At 53.3% G+C, this 18008-nt stretch overlaps 1 protein-coding gene across 1 annotated transcript; it reads left to right on the top strand.

The window, feature by feature from the left end:
• Nucleotides 1–7954: 7954 nt before the first annotated feature.
• Nucleotides 7955–17806, top strand: LOC130190762 (dnaJ homolog subfamily A member 3, mitochondrial-like). The gene is made up of 12 exons (XM_056410346.1): nt 7955–8162; nt 8393–8526; nt 10466–10549; nt 10686–10898; nt 10971–11123; nt 11192–11339; nt 11453–11517; nt 16190–16318; nt 16424–16539; nt 16665–16759; nt 16868–16993; nt 17357–17806. The coding sequence occupies exons 1-11, from the start codon at nt 7970–7972 to the stop codon at nt 16981–16983; spliced, it is 1446 nt and encodes a 481-aa protein (XP_056266321.1). The 5' UTR covers nt 7955–7969; the 3' UTR covers nt 16984–16993; nt 17357–17806.
• The last annotated feature ends 202 nt before the right edge of the window (nt 17807–18008 follow it).

Below are 18008 nucleotides of genomic sequence, written 5' to 3'. Positions count from 1 at the left end.
GAACAGTATAAAGTACGACATGTACCTCTGGAGTACAGTATGAAGTACTACATGTACCTCTAGTACAGTATAAAGTACTACATGTACCTCTAGAACAGTATAAAGTACTACATGTACCTCTAGAACAGTATAAAGTACGACATGTACCTCTAGTACAGTATAAAGTACGACATGTACCTCTAGTACAGTATAATACACATGTACCTCTAGTACAGTATAAAGTGCGACATGTACCCTCTAGAACAGTACATGTACCATAAAGTACTACATGCCTCTAGAACAGTATAAAGAACGACATGTACCTCTAGAACAGTATAAAGAACGACATGTACCTCTAGAACAGTATAAAGTACGACATGTACCTCTAGAACAGTATAAAGAACGACATGTACCTCTAGTACAGTATAAAGTACTACCTGTACCTCTAGAACAGTATAAAGAATGACATGTACCTCTAGAACAGTATAAAGTACGACATGTACCTCTAGAACAGTATAAAGTACGACATGTACCTCTAGTACAGTATAAAGTACTACATGTACCTCTAGAACAGTATAAAGAACGACATGTACCTCTAGTACAGTATAAAGAACGACATGTACCTCTAGTACAGTATAAAGTACAACATGTACCTCTAGTACAGTATAAAGTACGACATGTACCTCTAGAACAGTATAAAGTACTACATGTACCTCTAGAACAGTATAAAGTACGACATGTACCTCTGGAGTACAGTATGAAGTACTACATGTACCTCTAGTACAGTATAAAGTACGACATGTACCTCTAGTACAGTATAAAATACGACATGTACCTCTAGTACAGTATAAAGTACGACATGTACCTCTAGTACAGTATAAAGTACGACATGTACCTCTAGAACAGTATAAAATACGACATGTACCTCTAGTACAGTATAAAGTACGACATGTACCTCTAGTACAGTATAAAGTACGACATGTACCTCTAGAACAGTATAAAGTACGACATGTACCTCTAGAACAGTATAAAGTACGACATGTACCTCTAGTACAGTATAAAGTACGACATGTACCTCTAGTACAGTATAAAGTACGACATGTACCTCTAGTACAGTATAAAGTACGACATGTACCTCTAGTACAGTATAAAGTACTACATGTACCTCTAGAACAGTATAAAGTACGACATGTACCTCTAGAACAGTATAAAGTACGACATGTACCTCTGGAGTACAGTATGAAGTACTACATGTACCTCTAGTACAGTATAAAGTACTACATGTACCTCTAGAACAGTATAAAATATAAAATGTACCTCTAGTACAGTATAAAGTACTACATGTACCTCTAGAACAGTATAAAGTACGACATGTACCTCTAGAACAGTATGAAGTACTACATGTACCTCTAGTACAGTATAAAGTACGACATGTACCTCTAGTACAGTATAAAATACGACATGTACCTCTAGTACAGTATGAAGTACTACATGTACCTCTAGTACAGTATAGATAGATAGATAGATATATACTTTATTAATCCCCAAGGGGAAATTTGTCGTGACAGTAGCAGCAACACACAAGAATAAAAATAAAAACACAAAATATAAGAAACAGGGATGAAAGATATAGAAGTATACAAGTAAAATAAAAGTAAAATACAAAACAAAATATAGATGTAAATATACAACACACATGCATACACAACACACAACACTGACAAATCAAATACAAAAATATTAAATATAGACAGAGTGCAAAAAGCAAAGTGTGTGTATGAGTGCAGAGCAAATGAAATGTGTGTATGTGTGTAGTGCAAACAAATGAGATGTGTGAAGTGCAGATCAACATAGTGTAAGTATTCAGTTATTGCACTATGATCTGGCAAGAGGTGATCTGTTGTAGAGCCTCATAGCCGTCGGCAGGAATGTTCTCCTGTATCTGTCCTTGTGGCAGCGTGAGGAGACGTCTGGAGAAAGTACTCCTCTGTCCCTGCAGGAGGTGGTGGAGAGGGTGGTCCGGGTGGAGAGGGTGGAGAGGGTGGTCCGGGTGGTCCTGGTTGTCCAATATGGACACAAGTTTCTTCAACGTCCTCCTCTCCACCACCTGTTCCAGGTGCTCCAGCTGGCAGCCGATGATGGAGCCAGCCTTCCTCACCAGTTTGTTAAGACGGCTGGTGACGGCCCGATGTTGCCCCCAGCAGACAATGGCAAAGTGCAGCACACTGGCCACAACCGACTGGAGAATAACTCCAGCATCTTGCTGCACCGCGTTGAAGGATCAAGCTTCAGGAAAAGAGTTGACTCCTCCCCTTCTTGTACACAGCGTTGATGTTGGCCTTCCAGTTCAGTCGGCTGTCGATGGAGACGCCCAGGTACTTGTACTCCTCCACCAGGTACTGGTCCTCCTCCACCAGGTACTGGTCCTCCTCCACCATGTCCACGTCCACTCCCAGGACACTCAGAGGTGTAGGAGCTGTCGCCTTCCTCCTGAAGTCCACCACCATCTCTCTGGTCTTGGCCACGTTCAGCCGCAGGTGGTTCTCATCGGTCCACTTTACAAAGTCGCTCACCACTGCCCTGTCCTCCTCCTCCCGTCCATCCCTAATACACCCGACCACTGCAGAGTCATCAGAGTACTTCTGCAGATGGCATGACTCCGTGTTGTACTGGAAGTCACTGGTGTACAGGGTGAAGAGGAAGGGAGACAGAACAGTTCCCTGTGGGGCTCCAACATCACTGACCACCGTTCAGCACACGGCCCATTCTGACAAACTGTGGTCTGCCTGTGAGGTAGTCAGTGATCCAGGAGATGGTGGACGCTGTTCACGGCCACCGCTTCTCACTCAGCAGCAGTGGCTGGATGGTGTTAAATGCACTGGAGAAGTCAAAGTGACTCTCACAGAGACACGGTTCCATCCAGGTGCTGAGCCTGCTAGCAGGTAGATGATGGCGCCGTCCACTCCCACATGAGGCTGGGAAGCAAATTGCAGAGGGTCCAGCGATGATTTCACCTGCGGCCGGAGGTGGGCCAAGACCAGCCTCTCCAGCACCTTCATCACATGGGAGGTGAGGGCGACCGGTCGGTAGTCATGAGGCCAGATGGTGTTGACTTCTTTGGGACAGGACCAGGCGACGCCTTCCACAGCACCGGGACTTCCCCCAGCCTCAGGCTGAGGGTGAAGAGGCGCTGCAGGACACCAGACAGCTGGGTGGCGCAGGTCTTTAGGACCCTGGGGTACCTCTAGTACAGTATAGATAGATAGATGAATGAATATGCTATTAATCCCAAAGGGAAATTTATCGTGATGGCAACTAACACAAGAATAAAAATAAACACAAAATATAAGAAACAGGGATGAAGAAAAGATATAGAAGTATACAAGTAAAATAAAGTAAATACAAAACAAAATATAGATGTAAATATACAACACATACATACACAACACACAACACTGATAGATAAATACAAAATATTAATAGACGAGTGCAAAAACCAAAGAGATGTGTATGAATTACGAGCAAATGAAATGTGTGATGACGTGTGTAATAATGCAAACAAATGAGATGTGTGAAATTGCAGATCAACATAGTGTAGTATTCGATTGTACTATGATCTACAGCGAAATCTGTTGTAGAGCCTCCTTGGCGATGGGCAGGAATATTCTCCTGTCTCTCTTGGCAGCGGAGGCGTGAGCGTCTGGAAAAGTACTCCTCTGTCCTACAGGAGGTGGTGGAGAAGGTGGTCCGGGTGGAGGTGGAGAGGGTGGTCCCGGGTGGTCTGGTTGACCAATATGGACACAAGTTCAATCCTCCTCTCCACCACCTGTTCCAGGTGCTCCAAGCAGCAGCCGATGATAGATAGCCTTCCTCACCAGTTGTTAAGGCGGCTGGTGTCACGGCTCCGATGCTGCTCCCAAGACAATGGCAAAGTGCAGCACACTGGCCACAACCGACAGGAGAATAACTCCAGCATCTTGCTGCTACGTTGAAGGATCGAGCTTCCTCAGGAAAAAGTTGACTCCTCCCTTCTTGTACACAGCGTTGATGTTGGCCTTCCAGTTCAGTCGGCTGTCGATGGAGCGGCCAGGTACTTGCTCCTCCACCAGGTACTGGTCCTCCTCCACCATGTCACGTCCTCCCAGGACAGCACTCCAAGTGTAGGGCTAGCCTTCCTGAAGTCCCACCACCATCTCTCTGGTCTTGTACGTTCAGCCATGAGTGGTTCTCATCGGTCCACTTTACAAAGTCGCTCACCACTGCCCTGTACTCTCGCGTCCGTCCTATTACACCCAGGCCACTGAAGTCGTCAGGTACTTCTGCAGATGGCATGACTCGATGTTGTGCCTGGAAGTCACTGGTGTACAGAGTGAAGGAAGAACAGAACAGTTCCTGTGGGGCTCAGCATCACTGACCGCCGTTCAGCACAGCCTTCTGACAAGCTGTGGTCTGCTGCAGGTAGTCAGTGATCCAGGAGATGGTGGGCAGCGTCCACACGGCCACCGCAACTTCTCCTCAGCAGCAGTGGCTGGATGTTAAATACTGGAGAAGTCAAAGAAAGTGACTCTCTGGGACACGGTTCCATCCAGATGCGACAGACTGCATTGCAGCAGGTAGATGATCGTCCTCCCACATGAGGCTGGGAAGCAAATTGCAGAGGGTCAGCGACGATTTCACCCTGCGGCGAGATGAGCCAAGACCAGCCTCTCCAGCACCTTCATCACATGGGAGGTGAGGCGACAGGTCCGGTAGTCGTTGGGCCAGATGGTGTTGACTGCTTGGGGACGGGGACCAGGCACGGCGTCTTCCACAGCACCGGGACTTCCCAGCCTCTCAGGCTGGTTGAAGAAGCTGCAGGACACCAGACAGCTGGGTGGCGCGGGTCTTTACAAACCCTGGGGTACCTCACGGTATAAAAGAATGACATGTACCTCTAGAACAGTATAAGTGCGACATGTACCTCACAGAACTGCTGATATAAGTACGACATGTACCTCTGGTACAGTATAAAAGTACTACATGTACCTCTAGAACAGTATAAAGAATGACCACATGTACACTCTAGTACAGTATAGATAGAGATAGACAGATATATACTTATTAATCCCTGGGAATTTGTCGACAGCAGCAACACACAAGAATAAAAATAAAACACAAATATAAGAAACAGGGATGAAAGATATAGAAGCACAAGTAAAATAAAAGCAAATACAAAAACAAAATATAGATAAATAGTATTAACATTATTTACGTTGTCAACACACAACACTGACAAATCAAATACAAAATATTAAATATAGACAGAGGAAAAAGTAAAGGGTGTATGAGTGCAGAGCAAAATGAAATGTGTGTATGTGTAGTGCAAACAACGAGATGTGAAGTGCAGATCAACATAGTAAGTATTCAGTTATTGCACTATGATCTGGCAAGAGGTGATCTGTTGTAGAGCCTACAGCTGTCGGCAGGAATGTTCTCTCTGTATCTCTCCTTGTGGCAGCTGCGCGGAGCGAGGAGACGCCTGAGTATCCTCTGTCCCTGCAGGAGGTGGTGGAGGGTGGTCCGGTGGGAGGGTGGAGAGGGTGGTCCGGTGGTCCTGGGTTGTCCATCACAGTGGACACAAGTTTCTTCAACGCCCTCCTCTCCACCACCTGCTCCAGGTGCTCCGCCGGTGTCGGCGACGGAGCCAGCCTTTCCTCACCAGTTTGTTAAGACGGCTGGTGTCACTGCCTCGGCTGCTCCCCAGCAGACACGTAAAGTGCAGCACACTGGCCACAACCGACTGGGAGAATAACTCCAGCATCTTGTTGCACAATGCTGAAGGACTGGGTTTCTCAGGAAAAAGAGTTGACTCCTCCTCTCTTGTACACAGCGCTGATGTTGGCTCCTCCAGTTCAGTCGGCTGCTCCATGGAGACGCCCAGGTACTTGTACTCTCCACCAGGTACTGGCCTCCTCCACCATGTCCACGCCTCCACCCCAGGACACTAGAGGTGTAGGAGCGGTCGCTTTCCTCCTGAAGTCATCTTCTCTGGTTCACACGCTCAGCCGCAGGTGGTTCTCATCGGTCCACTTCAAAGTCGCCACCACTGCTCCTGTACCTCCTCCGTCCATCTTGCTGAGACCCGACCACTGCAGAGTCACTTATACTTCTGCAGATGGCATGACCGTGTTGTACTGGAAGTCACTGTGTACAGGGTGAAGAGGAAGGAGACAGAACAGTTCCCTGTGGGCCCGGAACATCACTGACCACCACCAGCACACACACGGCCCATTCTGAGTCAAACTGTGGTCTGCCTCCTGTGAGGTAGTCATGATCCAGAGATGGTGGACGGCCCACACTGCCACTCAGCTTCTCACTCAGCAGCAGTGGCTGGATGTGGTGTTAAATGCACTGGAGAAGTCAGCAGCGACTCTCACAGAGACACCGTTCCATCCAGGTGCGACTGAGCCTGCAGCAGGTAGATGATGGCGCTGCCCACTCCGCGCGAGCTGGGAAGCAAATTGCAGAGGTCCAGCGATCACCTGGGCGGCCGGAGTAGGGCTGCTGCCAAGACCAGCCTCCAGCACCTTCATCACATGGGAGGTGAGGGCGACTCAACGGTAGTCGAGGCCAGATGGTGTTGACTTCTGGGACAGGGACCAGGCACGCACGCCTTCCACAGCACTGACTTCCCCAGCCTCAGGCTGAGGGTGAAGAGGCGCTGCAGGACACCAGACAGCTGGGTGGCGCAGGTCTTTAGGACCCTGGGGTACCTCTAGTACAGTATAAAGAATGACATGTACCTCTAGAACAGTATAAAGTACGACATGTACCTCTAGAACAGTATAGCATGACATGTACCTAGTACAGTATAGCACTACATGTACTCTAGAATATATAAAGAATGTGACATGTACTTAGAACAGTATAAAGTACAACATACCTCTATAGAACAGTATAAAGTACTACATGCAATTTCTAGAATAGTATAAGTACCACATACCTCTAGTACAGTATAAAGTACTACATGTACCCCAGAACAGTATAGCAATGACACAAATTTAGTACAGTATAAAGTACTACATGTACCTCTAGGAACAGTATAAGAATGACAGTACCTCTAGAACAGTATAAAGTACAACATAAATTTATATCAGCATAAAGTACCATACGTACCCCAGAACAGCATAAAGCACGCATGTAAATTTAGAACAGTATAGCGCCCATACGCACCTCTAGTACAGTATAAAGTACGACATGTACCCAGAACAGTATAAAGTACCTATGTACCTCTAGTACAGTATAAAACACATTTACCTCTAGAATGTATACAATACAATTATACAGTATATAAAGTACTACACAAAATTTAGTACAGTATAAAGAATGACAAAATTGAATATATATAAAGTACGACATAAATTTAGTACAGTATAAAGTAACATTTACCTCTAGAACAGTATAAAGTACGACATGTAATTTAGGCATAGTATAAAGTACTACATGTACCTCTAGTACAGTATAAAATATATGTAAATTTAGAACAGTATAAAGAACGATGCACTTCAGTACAGTATAAAGTACTGTATGTACCCCAGAACAGTATAAAGAATGACATGTACCTCTAGAACAGTATAAAGCACGACATGTAACCTCTAGGAACAGTAAGTACGAGACACAAAAATTCTAGTACAGTATATACGATATGTACCTCTAGAACAGTATAAAGTACGACATGTACCTCTAGTACAGTATAAAGTACGACATTTACCTCTAGAACAGTATAAAGTACGACATTTACCTCTAGAACAGTATAAAGTACGACATGTACCTCTGGAGTACAGTATGAAGTACGTTGAGGTGTATAAAGTACGTTGAGGTGTATAAAGTACTTTGAGGTGTATAAAGTACTTTGAGGTGTATAAAGTACTTATCCATGAAATGTGTACTGTGACTTTAACTGATTCAGATAGCATGCCGCACATGCGCAGACCGCACGTGACGTGTTAAAATGGCGTCCCCCGCGGCCCGGCTGGCGGCGCGCTGCTGGCCGTCGGGACTCCGCTGCGCCGGTTTGCTGGATGTCTCCGCGGGACAAGCGGCGGTGTGTTCGGCCTCCACGCCGCGGACACACCGGGGAGGAGCGGCGGGGGCCCGGAGCGCGGTGGGGCCCGGAAGTGCCGTGACATTGGGAGCACCGGCAGGTGAGCTAGCTGGTAGCATCAGGCACAGTGACGTCACTAGCCGTCCTCGATTGGTTGATATCTCCTGTCTCAGTGTGGAGCTTTAATGTCATTCATGTTTCTTGCTGACGTCACACGCTGAGGGCGGGAATGTGAACCTCTTGGACCTTGTTATTGATTATTGATTACCAGCTGTGACCAATGGGGCTCAGCCGATCACTTGTGAATGTTCGTCCTGATGTCCCCTTCAGGCTCCAGGGCTCCCGGTGGGATCTCCTGCCGCCGCTTCCACAGCAGCAGCTGGGCCCGGCAGCAGGACCTGTACGCGGTGCTGGGGGTCGCCCGCGGCGCGGCGCAGAAGGACATCAAGAAGGCCTACTACCAGGTCCTAGAGCTCCTCCCCCTCTCCTCCGGTAGAGCTCCTCCCCCTCTCCTCCACTAGAGCTCCTCCCCCTCTCCTCCGGTAGAGCTCCTCCTCCGTGGAGCCTCCCTCTCCTCCACCAGAGCTCCTCCCTCCCTCCGTAGAGCTCCTCCTCGGCTCCTCCCCTCTCTCGGTAGAGCTCCTCCCCTCCACTCAGAGCCCTCCTCCGTAGAGCTCCTCCCCTCTCCTCCCGGCTCCTCCCCCTCCCCTCCGGTGGGGCTCCTCCCCCCCCCCTCCCCTAGAGCTCCTCCCTCTCCGTAGAGCCTCCTCCTCCGTGAGCCCTCCCTCCTCCAGTAGAGCTCCTCCTCATCCATTAGAGCCCTCCGTAGAGCTCCTCCGGTGGAGCTCCTCCCCCTCTCCTCCAGTAGAGCTCCTCCCCCTCTTATCCATTAGAGCTCCTCCCCCTCTCCTCCACTAGAGCTCCTCCCCCTCTCCTCCGGTGGAGCTCCTCCCCCTCTGCTCCACTAGAGCTCCTCCAGTAGAGCTCCTCCACTAGAGCTCCTCCCCCTCTCCTCCACTAGAGCTCCTCCCCCTCTTATCCATTAGAGCTCCTCCCCCTCTCCTCCACTAGAGCTCCTCCCCCTCTCCTCCGGTAGAGCTCCTCCCCCTCTCCTCCACTAGGCTCCTCAGTGAGGCTCCTCCTGGGCTCCTCCTCTCCTCCCTGGGCTCCTCCTCTTATCATTGACTCCTCCTCTCCTCACTGGGAAGCTCATCCTCTCCTCCGGTGACTCCTCCCCTCTCCGGTGGAGCTCCTCCCTCTCCTCCACTAGAGCTCCTCCAGTAGAGCTCCTCCACTAGAGCTCCTCCCCCTCTCCTCCACTAGAGCTCCTCCCCCTCTCCTCCAGTAGAGCTCCTCCCCCTCTTATCCATTAGAGCTCCTCCCCCTCTCCTCCGGTGGAGCTCCTCCCCCTCTCCTCCACTAGAGCTCCTCCCCCTCTCCTCCGGTGGAGCTCCTCCCCCTCTCCTCCAGTAGAGCTCCTCCCCCTCTTATCCATTAGAGCTCCTCCCCCTCTCCTCCGGTAGAGCTCCTCCCCCTCTCCTCCGGTGGAGCTCCTCCCCCTCTCCTCCACTAGAGCTCCTCCCCCTCTCCTCCACTAGAGCTCCTCCAGTAGAGCTCCTCCACTAGAGCTCCTCCCCCTCTCCTCCACTAGAGCTCCTCCACTAGAGCTCCTCCACTAGAGCTCCTCCCCCTCTCCTCCACTAGAGCTCCTCCCCCTCTCCTCCACTAGAGCTCCTCCAGTAGAGCTCCTCCACTAGAGCTCCTCCCCCTCTCCTCCACTAGAGCTCCTCCAGTAGAGCTCCTCCACTAGAGCTCCTCCCCCTCTCCTCCAGTAGAGCTCCTCCCCCTCTTATCCATTAGAGCTCCTCCCCCTCTCCTCATCTTCTAATACAGTGGTCCCCAAACTACGGCCCGTGGGCCGGATCCGGCCCGCCTCCACATTTGGCCCCGCCCCCTGAACAATACCAGAGACGCGTTCCGATTCATTATTTTTTTCACCTGCTGCCGTTGAGATTGCAGTGAGACGCGGAGAAAATGTGAAGTGGTGCTCTAAACAATAGAACATCTTTGATGGACGTGTCGCGTCTCGGCCAATCAGCATTCAGATGTCCACAGCGTTTGGGAAGCTAGGTTAGCTTGAATGTTAGTCCGCTACATCTGCTGCTGTCACGCTGCTGAACGGTGGGAAGCGATGCTAACAAAGTACCGTACGTTAAAAACGATGTGATTTAGCATATTGTTAGTATCGATACTTCATTAAAAGAGCGATCAGAGCGCGCGCTGCTCCGCTCCGTTAAACGCTGTCTGCAGCCCCCCCCCCCCCCTCCAGCAGACCAGGGAAACGTTCCGTGTTCCTCAGGAAGAAGTGTGGGGACCAATGCTCTAATACCTTCCGTCTCACAGCTGGCTAAGAAGTTCCACCCGGACACCAACCCAGAGGAGCCGGCGGCCCAGGAGAAGTTCACCCAGCTGGCCGAGGCCTACGAGGTAGACCTGAACCAGAACCTGAACCAGAACCTGAAGCAGAACCTGAAGCAGAACCTGAACCAGAACCTGAAGCAGAACCTGAAGCGGTCCACGGTGCTCCAGAGGGATCATTGATGCTGTCGCTCCAACCCAACAGGTGCTGGGTGACGAGGTGAAGAGGAGGCAGTACGACACGTACGGGGTGGCGGGCCTGGACCCGAGCCGGGCCGGGTCGGCCGGCCGGCAGCAGTACCACCGGGCCGGGGGGGCCACTGTGGACCCCGAGGAGCTGTTCAGGAAGATCTTTGGAGAGTTCACGGGAGGGAGGGGCTTCAAGGACGTCCACCACATGTTCGACCGGCGGCCCGAGGTCCGCCCCGCTTCAGGTCCGAGTGTCCGCCGGTGGACCGGTTGCTAAGCGACGTGTCGGTTCCCTCCTCAGTTCGTGATGGAGCTGACGTTCTCGGAGGCGGCCCTCGGCGCCGCCAAGCCGCTGGCGGTGAACCTGGACGACTCCTGTCCGCGCTGCGAGGGCCGGGCCAACGAGCCGGGGACCCGGGTCGCCCACTGCCACTACTGCAGCGGCACCGGCACGGTGGGGCCACACGGGGCGCTGTGGCTCTGAGCCGCACTTCCTGTGTGGCTGAGCTTCACTTCCTGCAGGAGACGGTGAGCACCGGCCCCTTCACGATGCGCAGCGCCTGCCGCCGCTGCGGCGGGAAGGGAACCATCATCAACACGCCGTGCGCCCTGTGCCGAGGCTCCGGCCTCACCAAGAAGAGGCAGACGCTCACGGTGCCGGTGCCGGCCGGTAGGTTCAAGGTCCAAGCAGAGCGTTGGACATTTAGTTTCTACACAGAATGTTATTGATCAACAATATTATTACGACGGCGTGGTCAAGTTGGTTCTGACGTCTCCTCTCAGGAGTGGAGGACGGGCAGGCGGTCCGCATGGCGGTCGGGATCACCGAGATCCTCATCACGTTCAGGGTGAGTCCTCTGACCCTAACCCTGGCGAGACCTCTGACCCTAACCCTGGTGAGTCCTCTGACCCTAACCCTGGCGAGTCCTCTGACCCGAACCCTGGTGAGTCCTCTGACCTTAACCCTGGTGAGTCCTCTGACCCGAACCCTGGTGAGTCCTCTGACCTTAACCCTGGTGAGTCCTCTGACCCGAACCCTGGTGAGTCCTCTGACCTTAACCCTGGTGAGTCCTCTGACCCTAACCCTGGTGAGTCCTCTGACCCTAACCCTGGTGAGTCCTCTGACCCGAACCCTGGTGAGTCCTCTGACCCGAACCCTGGTGAGTCCTCTGACCTTAACCCTGGCGAGTCCTCTGACCCTAACCCTGGCGAGTCCTCTGACCTTAACCCTGGCGAGACCTCTGACCCTAACCCTGGCGAGACCTCTGACCCTAACCCTGGCGAGTCCTCTGACCCTAACCTGGCGAGTCCTCTGACCCTAACCCTGGCGAGACCTCTGACCCGAACCCTGGCGAGTCCTCTGACCCTAACCCTGGCGAGTCCTCTGACCCTAACCCTGGCGAGTCCTCTGACCCTAACCCTGGTGAGACCTCTGACCCGAACCCTGGCGAGTCCTCTGACCTTAACCCTGGCGAGTCCTCTGACCCTAACCCTGGCGAGTCCTCTGACCTTAACCCTGGTGAGACCTCTGACCCTAACCCTGGTGAGTCCTCTGACCTTAACCCTGGCGAGACCTCTGACCCTAACCTGCAGTCCTCTGACCTTAACCCTGGCGAGTCCTCTGACTCAACCCTGGCGAGTCCTCTGACCCTAACCCTGGTGAGTCCTCTGACCCTAACCCTGGTGAGACCTCTGACCCTAACCCTGGTGAGTCCTCTGACCTTAAACCTGGCGAGTCCTCTGACCTTAACCTCATGTAGTCCTCTGACCTAACCCTGGTGAGTCTCTGACCCTAACCCTGGCGAGACCTCTGACCCTAACCCTGGTGAGTCCTCTGACCCTAACCCTGGCGAGTCCTCTGACCCTAACCCTGGCGAGTCCTCTGACCCTAACCCTGGCGAGTCCTCTGACCCTAACCCTGGCGAGTCCTCTGACCCGAACCCTGGCGAGTCCTCTGACCTTAACCCTGGTGAGTCCTCTGACCCGAACCCTGGCGAGTCCTCTGACCCTAACCCTGGCGAGACCTCTGACCCGAACCCTGGCGAGTCCTCTGACCCTAACCCTGGCGAGTCCTCTGACCCTAACCCTGGTGAGACCTCTGACCCTAACCCTGGTGAGTCCTCTGACCCGAACCCTGGCGAGACCTCTGACCCTAACCCTGGCGAGTCCTCTGACCCTAACCCTGGTGAGTCCTCTGACCCGAACCCTGGTGAGTCCTCTGACCCGAACCCTGGTGAGTCCTCTGACCTTAACCCTGGTGAGACCTCTGACCCGAACCCTGGTGAGTCCTCTGACCTTAACCCTGGTGAGTCCTCTGACCCTAACCCTGGTGAGTCCTCTGACCCTAACCCTGGTGAGTCCTCTGACCCGAACCCTGGTGAGTCCTCTGACCCGAACCCTGGTGAGTCCTCTGACCTTAACCCTGGCGAGTCCTCTGACCCTAACCCTGGTGAGTCCTCTGACCTTAACCCTGGCGAGACCTCTGACCCTAACCCTGGCGAGACCTCTGACCCTAACCCTGGCGAGTCCTCTGACCCTAACCCTGGCGAGTCCTCTGACCCTAACCCTGGCGAGACCTCTGACCCGAACCCTGGCGAGTCCTCTGACCCGAACCCTGGTGAGTCCTCTGACCTTAACCCTGGTGAGTCCTCTGACCCGAACCCTGGTGAGTCCTCTGACCTTAACCCTGGTGAGTCCTCTGACCCGAACCCTGGTGAGTCCTCTGACCTTAACCCTGGTGAGTCCTCTGACCCTAACCCTGGTGAGTCCTCTGACCCTAACCCTGGTGAGTCCTCTGACCCGAACCCTGGTGAGTCCTCTGACCCGAACCCTGGTGAGTCCTCTGACCTTAACCCTGGCGAGTCCTCTGACCCTAACCCTGGCGAGTCCTCTGACCTTAACCCTGGCGAGACCTCTGACCCTAACCCTGGCGAGACCTCTGACCCTAACCCCATGGCAGTCCTCTGACCCTAACCCTGGCGAGTCCTCTGACCCTAACCTGGCTGAGACCTCTGACCCGAACCCTGGCGAGTCCTCTGACCTAACCCTGGCAGTCCTCTGACCCTAACCCTGGCGAGTCCTCTGACCCTAACCCTGGTGAGACCTCTGACCCTAACCCTGGCGAGTCCTCTGACCTTAACCCTGGCGAGTCCTCTGACCCTAACCCCGGCGAGTCCTCTGACCTTAACCCTGGTGAGACCTCTGACCCTAACCCTGGTGAGTCCTCTGACCTTAACCCTGGCGAGACCTCTGACCCTAACCCTGGCGAGTCCTCTGACCTTAACCCTGGCGAGTCCTCTGACCTTAACCCTGGCGAGTCCTCTGACCCTAACCCTGGTGAGTCCTCTGACCCTAACCCTGGTGAGACCTCTGACCCTAACCCTGGTGAGTCCTCTGACCTTAAACCTGGCGAGTCCTCTGACCTTAACCCTGGCGAGTCCTCTGACCCTAACCCTGGTGAGTCCTCTGACCCTAACCCTGGCGAGACCTCTGACCCTAACCCTGGTGAGTCCTCTGACCCTAACCCTGGCGAGTCCTCTGACCCTAACCCTGGCGAGTCCTCTGACCCTAACCCTGGCGAGTCCTCTGACCCTAACCCTGGCGAGTCCTCTGACCCGAACCCTGGCGAGTCCTCTGACCTTAACCCTGGTGAGTCCTCTGACCCGAACCCTGCTTAGTCCTCTGACCCTAACCCTGGCGAGACCTCTGACCCAAACCTGGCGAGTCCTCTGACCCTAACCCTGGCGAGTCCTCTGACCCTAACCCTGGCGAGTCCTCTGACCCTAACCCTGGCGAGTCCTCTGACCTTAACCCTGGCGAGTCCTCTGACCCTAACCTGGCAGTCCTCTGACCCTAACCCTGGTGAGTCCTCTGACCGAACCCTGGTGAGTCCTCTGACCCGAACCTGGTGAGTCCTCTGACCCAACCCTGGTGAGACCTCTGACCCGAACCCTGGTGAGTCCTCTGACCTTAACCCTGGTGAGTCCTCTGACCCTAACCCTGGTGAGTCCTCTGACCCTAACCCTGGTGAGTCCTCTGACCCGAACCCTGGTGAGTCCTCTGACCCGAACCCTGGTGAGTCCTCTGACCTTAACCCTGGCGAGTCCTCTGACCCTAACCCTGGTGAGTCCTCTGACCTTAACCCTGGCGAGACCTCTGACCCTAACCCTGGCGAGACCTCTGACCCTAACCCTGGCGAGTCCTCTGACCCTAACCCTGGCGAGTCCTCTGACCCTAACCCTGGCGAGACCTCTGACCCGAACCCTGGCGAGTCCTCTGACCCTAACCCTGGCGAGTCCTCTGACCCTAACCCTGGCGAGTCCTCTGACCCTAACCCTGGTGAGACCTCTGACCCTAACCCTGGCGAGTCCTCTGACCTTAACCCTGGCGAGTCCTCTGACCCTAACCCTGGCGAGTCCTCTGACCTTAACCCTGGTGAGACCTCTGACCCTAACCCTGGTGAGTCCTCTGACCTTAACCCTGGCGAGACCTCTGACCCTAACCCTGGCGAGTCCTCTGACCTTAACCCTGGCGAGTCCTCTGACCTTAACCCTGGCGAGTCCTCTGACCCTAACCCTGGTGAGTCCTCTGACCCTAACCCTGGTGAGACCTCTGACCCTAACCCTGGTGAGTCCTCTGACCTTAAACCTGGCGAGTCCTCTGACCCTAACCCTGGCGAGTCCTCTGACCCTAACCCTGGCGAGACCTCTGACCCTAACCCTGGCGAGACCTCTGACCCTAACCCTGGTGAGTCCTCTGACCCTAACCCTGGTGAGTCCTCTGACCCTAACCCTGGCGAGTCCTCTGACCCTAACCCTGGCGAGTCCTCTGACCCTAACCCTGGCGAGTCCTCTGACCCTAACCCTGGCGAGTCCTCTGACCTTAACCCTGGTGAGACCTCTGACCCTAACCCTGGTGAGTCCTCTGACCCGAACCCTGGCGAGACCTCTGACCCTAACCCTGGCGAGTCCTCTGACCCTAACCCTGGCGAGTCCTCTGACCCGAACCCTGGCGAGTCCTCTGACCCTAACCCTGGCGAGTCCTCTGACCCGAACCCTGGCGAGTCCTCTGACCCGAACCCTGGCGAGACCTCTGACCCTAACCCTGGCGAGTCCTCTGACCCTAACCCTGGTGAGTCCTCTGACCCTAACCCTGGTGAGACCTCTGACCCTAACCCTGGTGAGTCCTCTGACCCGAACCCTGGCGAGACCTCTGACCCTAACCCTGGCGAGTCCTCTGACCCGAACCCTGGCGAGTCCTCTGACCCGAACCCTGGCGAGTCCTCTGACCCGAACCCTGGCGAGACCTCTGACCCTAACCCTGGCGAGTCCTCTGACCCTAACCCTGGCGAGTCCTCTGACCCTAACCCTGGCGAGTCCTCTGACCCTAACCCTGGCGAGTCCTCTGACCCTAACCCTGGCGAGTCCTCTGACCTTAACCCTGGCGAGTCCTCTGACCCTAACCCTGGCGAGACCTCTGACCCTAACCCTGGCGAGACCTCTGACCCTAACCCTGGTGAAGGTCCAGAGGAGTCCGGTCTTCCGGCGCAGTGGAGTGGACATCCACTCCGACGTGATGATCTCGGTGGCTCAGGCCGTCCTGGGAGGAACCGCCACGGCGCCGGGCCTCCACCGGACCATCAGCATGCTGGTGAGTCATGGTGCCTTCAGGCTCCGCTCAGTGAACACGAGTACTGAAGGTAGATGACGGCGTGCTCATGGTGCCTTCAGGTGTAATCTGGTAAAGTGTCCTCAGATCCCCGCCAGCTGTCCGGCTGACCAGGTGATCCGGCTCCAGGGCGAAGGGATCCGCCGGGTGAGCGGCTCCGGCTCCGGGGACCACTACGCCCACGTCAAGATCCGGGTCCCCAAGTAAGACCTGGTCCCCCAACGGTCCGGAGGGTTCAATAAGACCGTCTTCTGAGCGTCACGTGAAGTAGAGATGGCGTCCAGATGTTGACGTGTGGTCAGGTCTTGATGTGGTCTCTGGCCCACAGGAAGCTGACCCCCCGGCAGCGCGCTCTGCTGCTGAGCTTCGCTGAGGACGAGCTGCTCGTGTCCGGCTCGGTGAGCGGGCTGGAGCCGCGCGCAGGTCGGTCACACGCAGTGCGCGCGGTGGCCAGCAGGGGGCGCCAGAGCCTCCTGCCGGCTACACGGCTCACGGGAGGTTAAACATGCAGCGCGTGTCTGTGTCCGGCAGGGGGCGCCAGATCGTCCGGTTCTGGGACCAAGTCCACCGACTCCGAGGAGGAAGAGGAGCGGAGGAAGGAGGAAGAGGGAGGCTTCCTCTCCAAGATGAAGAAGATGTTCACATGAGGAGCTGCAGGTGAGATGAAGACCAAGATGTAGAGGTTCATACATCTGACCAATAAGAATCATTTCTTTAACTTTGTTGACTGCATGTTTCATACTGTTTACGTCATTTCTTTTGAGATAATTATGAATTCTATTGTTTTAAATATATTGTTTGGTTCAGAGGAGCAGGACTTTTATTTTGAAAAGCCAGAACTGTGACCAGAATCTGGTCTTCAGAAACACAATAAGTTATGTTGATGATCTTCGATGTTAATTATGTTTAATGTTAATTGTTTTTTGGACTTTGAGGAACAACTCAACGTATTTGAGACGTTCAATGATTCATAAAATGTGGGAAATTAAAGTTTTCATCTTCTGACGTTCTTCTTTCTAGGGAGAAACCTGGAAACCGAGCTGCAGGAAGAACAGACACACACACACACATCTACACACACGCACACATCTACACACGCACACATCTACACACACACACACACACACATCTACACACACACACATCTACACACATGCACATCTACACACACACACGCACACATCTACACACACACACATCTACACACACACACACACACATCTACACGCACATCTACACCCCCCCCTGGTCGGATGTGAAACACGTTTTCTAAACTGCACCCTCCGTCAGCCAGAAGCAGATTCTCATCTGTCCGACGGTCCCTGAACACATCCTGTGTGACGAAGGCTTCAGTCAAAATGTTTTATTTCATAAACGTTGAACCGAATGTGTCGAGATGATTGAAGAGAAGAGGTTTATTATTTATTACTGTCGAAACAAGACGAGACAAATAAATGATCACAGACGTCAGCGTGTGTCTGGTTCTGAGGTCCTCGTGGCTCTGCAGGGCTTTTATTTTGAAAGGGTCTCCTCGCTCCTCAGACAAGGACGGAGGGAACGAGGAACCTTCGGCTTAGGAACCAAGTGAAGATGCATCCAAAGGATATAGTGAACAGAAATATGAGTCCAAGTCTGAAGCCAGAAGGAGGTGAAGGCCTCCTGCAGCGAGGAG

Source organism: Pseudoliparis swirei, chromosome 24, assembly GCF_029220125.1.
Source record: "Pseudoliparis swirei isolate HS2019 ecotype Mariana Trench chromosome 24, NWPU_hadal_v1, whole genome shotgun sequence".
Classification (NCBI taxonomy): Eukaryota; Metazoa; Chordata; class Actinopteri; order Perciformes; family Liparidae; genus Pseudoliparis; species Pseudoliparis swirei.
The sequence above is the reverse complement of the archived record's forward strand: the minus strand, read 5'-3'. Positions and strand labels throughout refer to the sequence as shown.